We start from the raw sequence: 13,417 nt of genomic DNA on the forward strand, positions 1-13,417 counted from the left end.
TAATTGAGAAATACTGGAAATAATTGAGAAATATCGGAAATATTTGAGAAATACTGGAAATATTTGAGAAATATCGGTAATATTTGAGAAATACTGGAAATATTTGAGATATATAGGAAATTTAAGAAATATCGGAAATATTTTTTCCAAGTGGCTACCCCCTCGGAAAAACCATCCTCTAACAAGCGCCTACGATAGGTTTTTAACGCAACTAGCTCCTGTTATTCCCATCGTTTGTTAAACCTAGTGAAGAACTCGTTAAATAACAATTATTATTTACCATGATTTTAAATTAATATACTTATTTTTTTATCAAAAGATAGATGCAACATGACTTTTAAAGAAATAATCATAGATTAAAAAAAATTGGCTGACTGAGCCTTGATGTGGTATCGTATACGATTTTTGAGTTTCATTGTCTCTGAAGATGGCTAGCTAGCTAACCCAAAATAGTCAGACATAGGCCTAGCCTAAATAAAAATGTTTTTGAAATATTTATGCAAATTTAACGATGTTTTTCTTAATCTATGATTATAACTACGAATTTAGTACTGCTTAACAATCTTTAAAGAAATAATATATTTTATTATTACGGTAGCTTTCGAAAAATTTTGTTTGTCTAAAAATTAATTTAAATTAATGTTTTCGCGTTTCGTTACCTTATTTCCAAAACCAAGTAACTCGCTTTCGATAAAATTAATTTAAATTAATGTGTTCGCGTTACGCTACCTTATATCCAAAACCAGGTAACTCGAAAAATTAGTTTTGCCTAAAAATTAATTTAAATTAATATGTTCGCGTTTCGTTACCTTATTTCCTAAACCACGTAACTCGCTTTCGACAAAATTAATTTAAATTAATGTGTTTGAGTTTCGTTACCTTATTTCCGAAACCAGGTAACTCGAAAAATTAATTTTGTCTAAAAATTAATTTAAATTAATATGTTCGCGTTTCGCTACCTTTTTTCCAAAACCAGGTAATAAAATTCCTCTTGATTTTTTTCAATTAATGTACAAGATGATTGAATTTTTTTCAATATTAAATTTCACATTCAAAATATATTAAATGTCCGTGACATCTTTTACTAATAACTCCCAATCCAGCTTATTAGGACTGCCGTTCCTATTTTATTTAATATGAAATGGCAGTTAAATCAAAGACAAAAAGAAGGTTCCCCCGCCTTCCCACGCGCAATTTTCCGTCGGTTTCGAAAGAAGAACATTGTTAAACGAAATAAAATGCTCTGGAAGTCGTCGAGAATTTTCAAAGTCTTTCCTAATTAGAAAAAGAGGAAAGCCTTGGGGCTGATAATTTCATTTCATTCTTTTTCTTTCATTCGGCTCTTTCTCATCTCGCCCCCCTCCCTTATACCCCCTCCCTTATACCCCCCCCCCCCTTGGATTTCTTTTATTTTAGGCGTACGTAGCTTTATCAACGATTCCCGAGGAAGAGCCTCAGTAAGCTAAAAATCTAAAAATAGAAGCATTCCGCAATTGCAAAGTGCAGTTTGTCCCTTCGCACCCCCGCCTTCTCCGCCAATGTTTGTACGTAGCCTTTACCGATTCGTTCTTTTTTCCTTTAAGCGGAGGGGAAGGAAGCGCATCCACCCCCTCCTCTCGGTTCTGTTGTAAATTTAGGACCCACTACCGCCGCTAACTCTCCAGATTCCCCGAATTTTCCGAACATTTTTCGCGATTCGAATTTGTCGCGAACAGTCTATATAGGTCTAAAGCCATCCGTTTCCTGATACTCCGGAACGGGTTACTTTTTACCGTTAGCCGGGTAACTTTCGCGTAAGGAATCGCCGACAGTAAGGCGCTATTTAGTCCGTTACGAAGGCGCGATTTACGCGTAGCTTTGAAACTATTTTAAAAGTAAAGTGACAATTGGAATAGAAGGTTGGGGTGGGGCCCATGCCCCCCCTCCTTGGCCCCCTTGGCTAGATCATTAAACTAAGAGAGTTGCCAGAGAGAGAGAGGCGTGGACGCAACTTCGATTTTTCTACTTTACGGCCAATTTTATTTCTATTCGATTGAGGCGAGAACGAGTAATCGAAATCGGACTCTTTGGTTCCTTACTCAGCACTCGTACCAGCTGGCGAATTACTTATAACGGGCCTTGATATTAAATTTTAACCTTCCTTACGTATATAACATGGTTGCCACACGTCAGTAAAAGTCAGGGAATTAAAAAATTTGCCTAAAATGTCAGGGAAATTTTAGAATTTGTAAAAATTCAGGGAAAAGTTAGGGAATTCAAGTTTCTCTTGACACTTTTTGAACAGGGTTCGTACACGACATGGAAAACCTGGAAAAATCAGGGCATTTCAAAAGGTTTCCAAAAAGCCAGGGAAAAATTTCCAAAAGGTCAGGGAAAAGTCGGGTAATTTGAAAATGGTCCAAAAAAATAAAGTAATTTTAAAATAACCCAAAAAAAATCGGGCAAATAAATTTTTGAAAGATGTACATAATCAATATTTTACCTCGAACCATTCATTTATTCTACAAAAATGGCCAGGGAAAATTTGGAAATTTGGTCAGGGATAATTTGGAAATGTCAGGTAAATTAATTCCGGAAATTTTGTACGAACCCTGTTGAAGGTAATTTTGCTCTAGATCGATGACAAATTCTATGATTATCATTTATTTCCTTGAAAGTTTGTCTAATTTTTTCCATTTTGCCATAACCTTTATACTGAAATATAAGTAAATTTAAATTTATTAACTGCGGATAAAAGTAAAATCTCTAAAAGTGGTCAGGGAAAACTGGGAATAGTTAGAGAATTTGTTTGTGGAAACCCTGAATAACTTTCGATTTGATTAATTTCTGTTGCATAGATTTATTTATCCCAATCTACCTCACGGTCGTGCGGTATAACCCTCCCCTTAAAAGTCAATCAAATCAGTCCGCTGTTTCATTGGTTCCGACGCCATTGAATAATGACTATATTTCGCTTTAACGTTGCTTCCAATTGCGCCATAAGTTTGTTAATATTTGCAAATGTCTTTTTGAAATTACCAGTTTTGCAGTCCTAGTATTTACGTAACTCTCGTTTACCTTAATTCGATTGACGAATTCAATACGGTTATTTCAATTGTGGCTTCCATTTCGTAAAAGGTTAATCGTCAAATTAGCATTTACATATTTATACAATGATTCCGTATATAATTCGCATTAGTGTACGATTTCAGACGATTCCTATAGACGCAACAGACAAGCATTATTATTTCGGAAAACCGATTCTACCGTTAATTATAGCTATAAATAATACGAATACGGATTCCCTAAAGCGGCTAGACGATAAATGACGGCTCTTAAATAATTAATTACAAATCAAAATAGAATATATAATTGAGACGTATTTACAGTCCCTTAAGAATTTGGGTTGACTGATTCGAATATCGGGAGACCAATCTAGGACGTACAAACGGAACGCCAAGCCCATTGGCTTCCTCAATTACGTCAGAATTAAAGCCACCATTGTCTCGGTCGCTTGGCTATCTGGGGCGTCGGAGGGTGTAATAGCAAAACCCGCGGCCCCCATCCAAAGTCCATTTGCTCTTACTGGACACGAAGCGCGTTTGGCATTTCCTCCTGGAAGCTAATTCCGCGGCCGAAAAGACGGCCAGTCCTTCAAGCTCTGTTTAAAAGCGAGTCGCAATGCCAAGGACGAACTTTCCCGTCTCCGTCTGACCCACAATCTTGGACGACCCGATGGTCGAAAAAAAGTAATCAATGGACGATATATTTTTATCTTTCGCCGGCTTGTATTTGAGCCCGCGGAGACCACGTGAAGCCTCGGGCTCGATGAAGGTCTTGGCTCCCATTCAAGTCACTATTGAGGGATACACCGCCGGTTTGGTCGGAATCACCAACGGATTTAACGGCATTGCAGTTGATTTTTGCGTGTTTGATATTTCGTCTGTGGAAATAAAATAAAACGTTCAAGTTTTATTGTTTAGTTAGTCGTTCGTTATCCGCGTGGACCTGTTCTCCTAGACGCATACAGATGACACTCTGGCAAAAATGACTGAGTATGTTTGCTGCCATATTAATTCGCGATAGGTCTGTTGTCAAGCTATAGTCAATTTAGCGGAGGGCGAAGAGCTGATTCCAGTCGGCGTGTGGATCGCAGTCGAGAGGAGAGACGGAGGAGTGTTGCCCCGGGCTGCATTAAGAGCTGGCACGTTCGAATTAACTAATAAACTAACGGGGGAGGCGGCTGTCATTAGGATATAGTTCCATCCGCTATCCGTCCTGCTCTGTAGCGGCGCACTACGCGATTGGAGGACAGCAACCCGAGGACACTCGGGGAGTCTACTATGCCTCCCCAAACATCGATTGATCTGGAAATAGACTCGCCTGGGCCTTTTACCGACTTTATTAGCGTTAATTGGTGTCCGCCATTCTGTCATAATTTTCGTTCACCTTGTTAAGATAATAAATAGTTTCTTGGAGGCGCGACCTTTCGGGGCTCACCCCCCCCCCTTACACTACCGCCACGTAGCGGAGATTTTAGGAAAACGGTCAGCGAAAATTCTCAGATCCGGTTGGATTACAATTAGGAGAAACTGGAGACCTTGAAATTGCTTCACTTCGATAAGGTTTTAATGAAGTACTCGGCGTAAAGGTCCCCGTCGTAATGGCTGTTGCAGTCATCGCCGTACTTTGAGCGTAAATTTCGGTTGGCGAACTCTATAGGTGGCGCTGGTGGGCCTATTACAAGATGGAGGAATAATAAAGCATTTTCGTTTAATTGCTGTCGCCAAAATTAAACCTGACGCTAGGCGGCTCGTTTCCATTTCTCGGTTGATCCTTCCCACGGCTCTGCTTTCGTCGCTCTCTCAATTAGTAGTCCAGGCAACCTCCTGGTAACTATGGTAACCGTTTCATCTCCTCTCCATTCTCTATCCTTCGTTAAGAGAGCGACGCGCAGTTTTCAGAGTGGATGCGGGCTTTGACATTCTTTTGTCCGTGTCACTGAGAGAGAAAATTGGGATTTTCTGTCACCCACACTATGTTGCAAATACCAGCCTATTTTTCTATTCCCCGAAGGATTACTCGGGCCAAATTATGTGTCGTCTCCTAATCCGCGCGGCTGGCTTCCTTACAACGCTGCTTTTATAAAATGACAAACGCATCAGCCGTTTTCGTGTTGTAGGACTTACGAAAACAATGAATTTATCTATTTTAAATTTAATAAAACACTACGAAGGTCCCCTACTTCTATTCAGTTCACATCGCGGCCTCTTTTATCGACAAAAAAAATTAGTTTGCATTATTTTTGTTTTACTTTTGTATCCTATTTGTAAATAAAAGTCTTAAGATTAATTTAGTTTGGCTGGCTGGTTACGTTTGGCGTTGCGGTCTAAGTACCGTCATCTGTTTCGAACGTTCAAAGTATTTGTTACCATTTTATGGTAAATGCCGCGTAATGGCCTCTTTTATCGACAAAAAAAATTAGTTTGCATTATTTTTGTTTTACTTTTGTATCCTATTTGTAAATAAAAGTCTTAAGATTAATTTAGTTTGGCTGGCTGGTTACGTTTGGCGTTGCGGTCTAAGTACCGTCATCTGTTTCGAACGTTCAAAGTATTTGTTACCATTTTATGGTAAATGCCGCGTAATAACGAAAACTATCCGCAATTTCATAATTTAGTACGGCGCCATCTATATTAAAATTTTAAAACTTGGTACATAAACTTTGATCATGTAATTTGAATTTTCTGGTCGTTCGATTGTATACTTTGAAGGCTCCTGTTTTCGCGTTCTATTTCGGAATTTTAGCGCTTGATTAGGCGCGCCACGGAAAACAGCGTCATTTGCATAAATTAAATGTTAATAACGAAGTTGTTTAATATTTGGCTTTGTATAAACCCCGTTGGTTTTCTTGGGTAGAATTTGATCAGGTTGCGTTAATATGTTTCGGTGGTTTCTCTAGCCTTATGGCTTTATAATCACGAAATAATATTCGCTATTTGGGGCTATCCCGGGCTAAAATCGGCGGTTATTGTCCGTCACATGTAGGCCTTGATAGCGTCCTTCGTATAGGCTTAGCTCAGCGGCCGTGCGGAATTGTAAGAGCCGATGGCTGCCGCTTATTAATAGTCTCATTAAATTTCAATAACACGCGTGGTCGACTGTTTTCCATATTTATGGGCGATTGAAGGAGCGTACCTCCTTCTGAAGAGGCCTATTATCATTCCAGCCAACGGCGATTGTCCCGCGTCGTAGATTTTGTTTGCGCATTTCCTCATTATGAAACTGCCTTCCAAGAAAGCCGCGCAAATTATAAGTGTATCTCTACGCTGGTCGCGTTCGAATATCGATTGAATCATCTGAATAACGCTAGCTTTCTAAAATTACATCGAGTTTCGTCGTAGACACACACAATGCAGACGGGCTACTGTAACGTTTGAAGTGAAATATGTTGCAATTACAAAGGAGACATCCCGAAGTGTAACCCACCGATTTTGTTCAAACTCGGGGGATTGGTAGACCTTCATGTATCATGAAAAATCCTAAAGGGAATTTATTCAATGGGCAACCGTTTTGCCATGACAACGAAAAATGTTTTTAACAACACAAAATATTAAATTTTCCCATTGAAAATAACATGGGATTCTGAACAAATTTCAAAATTTCGAAAATGCCAAAAAAAGAAAAAATAAATAAAAATTGACAATAAAAACATCAAAATTGATCAACTTTTGATCAATTTGAGTTCAAAATCCCATGTTATTTTCAATGGGAAAATTTTATATTTTGTATTGTCAAAAACATTTTTCGTTGCCATGGCAAAACGGTTGCCCATTGAACAAATTCCCTTTAGGATTTTTCATCATACATGAACGTCTACCAATCCCCCGAGTTTGAACAAAATCGGTGAGTTACACTTCGGGATGTCTCCTTGTCAGTGCTCGGCATTCGATTAATTTTTATCCATGAATAAATAAGCTCGGCGATATTTAAATAATATTTATTTAAATAACCAATAGTTAAATAAAAATTGTAAAATGTTTAAATAATCGAAAGTGAATAAGCCTATTATTTAAATAAAACAAACAATTATTTAAATAAATACCACTTTTATTCAAATAAATGCTTGGTTGCGTAAAAAACATAATTAAATAAGTTAAAATGATATTCTTTTTACCAACGTTTTTTAAATAAATCGGAAAATTTGTGGATAATGAATAAACAATTCCGAGCACTAGTTGCAATTTAGGTAAAGCTAAAATTTCTTTGAAAATTCACCAGGCTTGCCACACGTCGGGGAATTTAAAAATGGGCCTAAAAAGTCAGGGAATTTTAAGAATTTGTAAAAATTCAGGGATAAGTCAGGGAATTCAATTTTCTCTTGACACTTTTTGAAGGTAATTTTACTCTAGATCTATGACAAATTCTATGATTATCATTTATTTCTTTGAAAGTTTTCCTAATTTTTTCAACATTGCAATAACATTTTTACTGAAAAAAAAGTGCATTTAAATTTATTAACTTCTGATAAAAGTAAAATATAAAATAAAAATTTTGGTCTTAAAAAGTCAGGGAAAATCTCTTGAAATGGTCATTGAATTTGAATCAAAATTTTTTGTGGCAACCCTGTCCACCATTTACTATGGCGCTATCTATCGTGTGAAATTCGAGTTACATGGGATTTTGCCTATGAAAATTGAGATGTAAAATATTAAAAATAAACCCAGAATCCATCGGAACAGTTGATTCGCCGACGCCTAATTTTAGGTATTTTTTATATTTAACGATGGCGTCACGCCTATCCCAAAATCACGCATCAAAGCTGAATACTCCGGCTTCAATGATTCTAAATCTAATATTTTCAGAAGTAAATGAACTTCTTAGGTTTCGTTTATTTCTTAAGGCAGTCGGATAAATTAGCGATCTTAAACTTGGTCATCTGGACGTTCAAAATGTTTGTCTCGAAAATATACTAAAATCTTCCAATAAAAAATAAGTGCGATCTCCACCTTGAAAATCACGACCTTTTTAAAATTTTAAAGTGTTGTTAATTTTCCGGAAAAATAAAATATGGAAAATTTTCCGAATTGCGGAAAATTATCCGCAAATCGGAAAAATAAAAATTTGAAACATAAATTACCTTTTAAGGGTTTTTAATGTTTTTGAACTTTTTATCGATATAAAATGTCTAATATCAGTAAACATACTACAAAACATTAATAGCGTTACATTGTTAATCAGTTTAAACTAGTCTAGAGGTTTAGTTTTACTTTCAGATTCGAAAAAATTAGGCTAAAATACCGCTTTATTTCAATTTGCAAACAATATATTAGACTAATCATGGAATGAAAACTTTTTTTATTTTTTTCGGAAAAATACGGAAAATTTTCCGGAAAAAAGGCCTCGGTCATTTTTTCGACTTACAACACTAAAATTTTATAATATCGTCTATCAAACTGCAGCTAGCTCTTTGGCAGATTTGGGACTATTTAAATCGACTGCATAAGTTAAAGGGTTCGTTTTTAGCGAATCGAAAATATTTATCCAGTCCGGGCTTTAATATATTTTCGGGGTCCATTAAGTTAGCGCCCCCAAGCGACCGATTTTAAAATAACTTTCTGCACCTTAATGCACCCTTCATGCACCATAGTGCACCACTGAAATTTTTTGTTGCACCATCTGGGAAAGGCGGGAAATTCAAAAAACAAAAGGGGGGGCTAAGTTAACGACAGCACCCCCAAATTTGATATCGTTAATTATAACATGCCTAATCGATTGCACCAACGGTGCACTATCGTGCACCACAAAAATATTATAATGCACCGTCATAAAAATGCGGGAAATTTAAAAAATTCTAAATTTGCCAAATATCCAATGTTCGATATTGCTAAAAACCACATGCCTAAACGACTGCACCAATGGTGCACTATCATGCACCACCGAAATCCGTCATTGCACTGTCTCAAAAAGGGCGGAAATTTATTAAAACATTAGGCTGTAAAGATAAATATTCGATATAGGAAAAAATGCCTTATCGATTGCACCAACGGTGCAATGAAAGGTCTCTGTGGTGCACGATAGTGCATCGAAGGTGCAAGCTATTAGGCACCTTATTTTATCGATATCCCGTTAGGGGGTGCGGTCGTTAACTTAGCACCGCCATTGAAAAATTAAAGTGATTTACTCGGTGTAATAATATCTGGTAATAGAGTGCGGTGCAAGGAAATTTCTCTGTGGTGCACGATAGTGCATCGAAGGTGCAAGCTATTAGGCACCTTATTTTATCGATATCCCGTTAGGGGGTGCGGTCGTTAACTTAGCACCGCCATTGAAAAATTAAAGTGATTTACTCGGTTTAATAATATCTGGTAAAAGAGTGCGGTGCAAGGAAATTTCTCTGTGGTGCACGATAGTGCATCGAAGGTGCAAGCTATTAGGCACCTTATTTTATCGATATCCCATTAGGGGGTGCGGTCGTTAACTTAGCACCGCCATTGAAAAATTAAAGTGATTTACTCGGTTTAATAATATCTGGTAAAAGAGTGCGGTGCAAGGAAATTTCTCTGTGGTGCACGATAGTGCATCGAAGGTGCAAGCTATTAGGCACCTTATTTTATCGATATCCCGTTAGGGGGTGCGGTCGTTAACTTAGCACCGCCATTGAAAAATTAAAGTGATTTACTCGGTTTAATAATATCTGGTAAAAGAGTGCGGTGCAAGGAAATTTCTCTGTGGTGCACGATAGTGCATCGAAGGTGCAAGCTATTAGGCACCTTATTTTATCGATATCCCATTAGGGGGTGCGGTCGTTAACTTAGCACCGCCATTGAAAAATTAAAGTGATTTACTCGGTTTAATAATATCTGGTAAAAGAGTGCGGTGCAAGGAAATTTCTCTGTGGTGCACGATAGTGCATCGAAGGTGCAAGCTATTAGGCACCTTATTTTATCGATATCCCGTTAGGGGGTGCGGTCGTTAACTTAGCACCGCCATTGAAAAATTAAAGTGATTTACTCGGTTTAATAATATCTGGTAAAAGAGTGCGGTGCAAGGAAATTTCTCTGTGGTGCACGATAGTGCATCGAAGGTGCAAGCTATTAGGCACCTTATTTTATCGATATCCCATTAGGGGGTGCGGTCGTTAACTTAGCACCGCCATTGAAAAATTAAAGTGATTTACTCGGTTTAATAATATCTGGTAAAAGAGTGCGGTGCAAGGAAATTTCTCTGTGGTGCACGATAGTGCATCGAAGGTGCAAGCTATTAGGCACCTTATTTTATCGATATCCCGTTAGGGGGTGCGGTCGTTAACTTAGCACCGCCATTGAAAAATTAAAGTGATTTACTCGGTTTAATAATATCTGGTAAAAGAGTGCGGTGCAAGGAAATTTCTCTGTGGTGCACGATAGTGCATCGAAGGTGCAAGCTATTAGGCACCTTATTTTATCGATATCCCATTAGGGGGTGCGGTCGTTAACTTAGCACCGCCATTGAAAAATTAAAGTGATTTACTCGGTTTAATAATATCTGGTAAAAGAGTGCGGTGCAAGGAAATTTCTCTGTGGTGCACGATAGTGCATCGAAGGTGCAAGCTATTAGGCACCTTATTTTATCGATATCCCGTTAGGGGGTGCGGTCGTTAACTTAGCACCGCCATTGAAAAATTAAAGTGATTTACTCGGTTTAATAATATCTGGTAAAAGAGTGCGGTGCAAGGAAATTTCTCTGTGGTGCACGATAGTGCATCGAAGGTGCAAGCTATTAGGCACCTTATTTTATCGATATCCCATTAGGGGGTGCGGTCGTTAACTTAGCACCGCCATTGAAAAATTAAAGTGATTTACTCGGTTTAATAATATCTGGTAAAAGAGTGCGGTGCAAGGAAATTTCTCTGTGGTGCACGATAGTGCATCGAAGGTGCAAGCTATTAGGCACCTTATTTTATCGATATCCCGTTAGGGGGTGCGGTCGTTAACTTAGCACCGCCATTGAAAAATTAAAGTGATTTACTCGGTTTATTAATAAAAATCCGTGGAATCATAATCAATAAATTTTTTTACGGTATTCTGAAACATTTACTACTCAATTGTTTTGTATAGAAATTTTAAGGTTAAAAATCGTATAAAAATTTATAGAATTATAAGGTATATTTTTTAAATCGACCAAAAAAAGTATCATATTCAAAAAAGATATGATAGTGCCCATATTTGCTTCCGTGCACCACTAAGAATTTCCAATGTATTACATCCCTGTAGGAGATATGAGGTTAAGATAATCCAATCTCCACATTTTAAAAACTAGTATGTGCACTTTTATGAACCACAAAAAATGTCACTGCACCACCTAGATTTGACGGGAAATATTAAACAAACTAACTGGGGCTAGCTTAACAACAGCTGCCGTATTCGATATCAATATTAATAACTGGCCTTATCTATCGCTTCGTTAATGCACCACTGCGCACCACGTAAAGTTTTCATTACACCACATTAAGATTAGGTACCATTAATCAAAAAGCAATACCATGTGTTATTTAATCAAAATTTGCAAGCCGCTGTCCTCTGATCCTGCCGTCTTACTAAATGTTGTTGTTATTTCGGAAATAATATAAATCCCCATTAAAAGATTCCCTATTAGCATATATTTTTAGATCACGGGCGGGCAGGCTTCTACCATGTTTATCTTTTATTGTAAATATTCGTTTGTCAAAAAAGCTATGTCAATTTTTTTTTTATTTATATGAAATGTATATCATGAAGTTTTAACTTTTAAACACTGTAGTACAACAAATGTACACGCGCAATGTGCTTATCGCTAGCATCAATAACTCCCTTCTTTAAGTCGTCGTACAATTCAAATTTTCCATTTGCACGATATGCGTAACAAATATAGTGACCCATGGAAGTTAAGTGGGTTTCAGAAGAGTTAGAATTTACTCCCCGAAATTCTATAGCTGCCCGTAAATGAAATATAATTCCCTCCTCAACTTCTAAGCTTTTCGGAATGTCACTTAACCTGAATTGAAGACTGATTTCGAAATCAGAATTAACGGTGGTGAGCTGCAATCCCAAGTCCGTTGGCTCTATGAAAAGGTGATAGGGAGACGGCACTCTCCTAAATGAACTTGTACCCTTTTTACAATGGCTACAGAGTTTTCCGGGCTCCTTTTCATTGAAGTGCTCCTTCACTTTGTCCTCTAGATTGTTTACAGATGCTGATGGGCAATTTACAGTCGTTATAGCTTGATAGAATTTATTTTCTTTACGTTTGCATGATATATCACTGCAAGTATTTGTTTCGTAGCTGCAGGATGTTATTATGTCGGTTTTTTTTATTAGCTCCGAGACGACAAATTCGCAGCGAATTTTCTTTACGTTGAATGGGTATTCCTCTTGGTCTCCGCAGATGGATTTTAAAATTTTGGCCCTCTCTTTGTACAGGCCGGCAGTGACACCTTTTGACATCATACTCTTTACAAATGAAAATATTTCAAGAGCACTTTGGTCCATTAAGTTTTTGATTACGTCAGAGTCACAATATGCAACGCACAAAGATTGGGAAAACGCGTCAAAAGCGCACGTGTTGTTTATTGAATACCTAATTTTTTCTATTTTCACCGCTTGTAAGGATTTTAAGTTGGCGTTTTTTAAAAATCCAATTACCCGAACATAGTGGCTTTTAGAAAAATCAATTCTGTTCATTTCCGGAAACGTATTAAGGTAAGATTTACGACTTCTTCGTTGCGGAGGGCTTTTTCCCATGTTTCGCCAGTTTTCCACCGTGCTGTTTTCTTCGGTTCTGGTTCTCTCTTCCATCGGTTTACTCGGGCATAGCCTACACATTCGTAGTCCTTCATTTTCATCCTTTTTACTTATTGCCACCGAACATTCCGGGTGAAGATGAACGTTAACCTATAATTTATGTAGCGTTTATTTTTAAAGGAAACTAATAATTAAAAATCTGTAAAAACCGTACGTGGCAATATTTGCACCGAAAAGTAGCGTCGGGGAAGAAACCATTTTCACAATCGAAACACGTCAGCATATTTATCTCGGAATCTGAAATAAAAGAAACTTATTAAAAGATTGATTTTTTTAAACTGATTGAAATCGAATTTATCTATCTACCAAGTCTATCTTTGTTTGTACCTTGCTTATCTTGCACTTCTTCCACTTGCTCTTCTTCCTCCTCTCGCTCTTCTTCCTCCTCTCGCTCTTCTTCCTCCTCTCGCTCTTCTTCCTCCTCTCGCTCTTCTTCCTCCGCAGTTTTTAAATGGTCCATTTCACAGGCAGTTTTCTTTTAAATAAAGCAAGTAACAATTAAGATAACTAGGTGAATATTTCGAAAATGACAAAAAATTAACTCACATCACAATAGATACATCTGTTCTCTATTAATTTAGATGTTAAAGTCAAATTTACTTCAGAAATCGAGTCTG

General features: G+C 37.4%; 2 protein-coding genes across 5 annotated transcripts in view; both read left to right on the plus strand.

The window, feature by feature from the left end:
- LOC149922438 (uncharacterized) overlaps positions 1-3,605 on the plus strand; it is a 45,630-nt gene extending 42,025 nt beyond the window's left edge. Inside the window, exon 4 of the mRNA XM_090163864.1 lies at positions 3,409-3,605. Coding sequence (XP_090019990.1) covers positions 3,409-3,605 — 197 coding nt within the window. The remainder of the gene's footprint in view (positions 1-3,408) is intronic.
- LOC149922437 (CUGBP Elav-like family member 4) overlaps positions 1-13,417 on the plus strand; it is a 412,846-nt gene that overhangs the window by 89,346 nt on the left and 310,083 nt on the right. The gene's annotated exons all lie outside the window — the stretch shown is intronic.

This window comes from Leiobunum rupestre, chromosome 11, assembly GCF_980474605.1.
Source record: "Leiobunum rupestre chromosome 11, qqLeiRupe1.1.hap1, whole genome shotgun sequence".
Taxonomy (NCBI): Eukaryota; Metazoa; Arthropoda; class Arachnida; order Opiliones; family Sclerosomatidae; genus Leiobunum; species Leiobunum rupestre.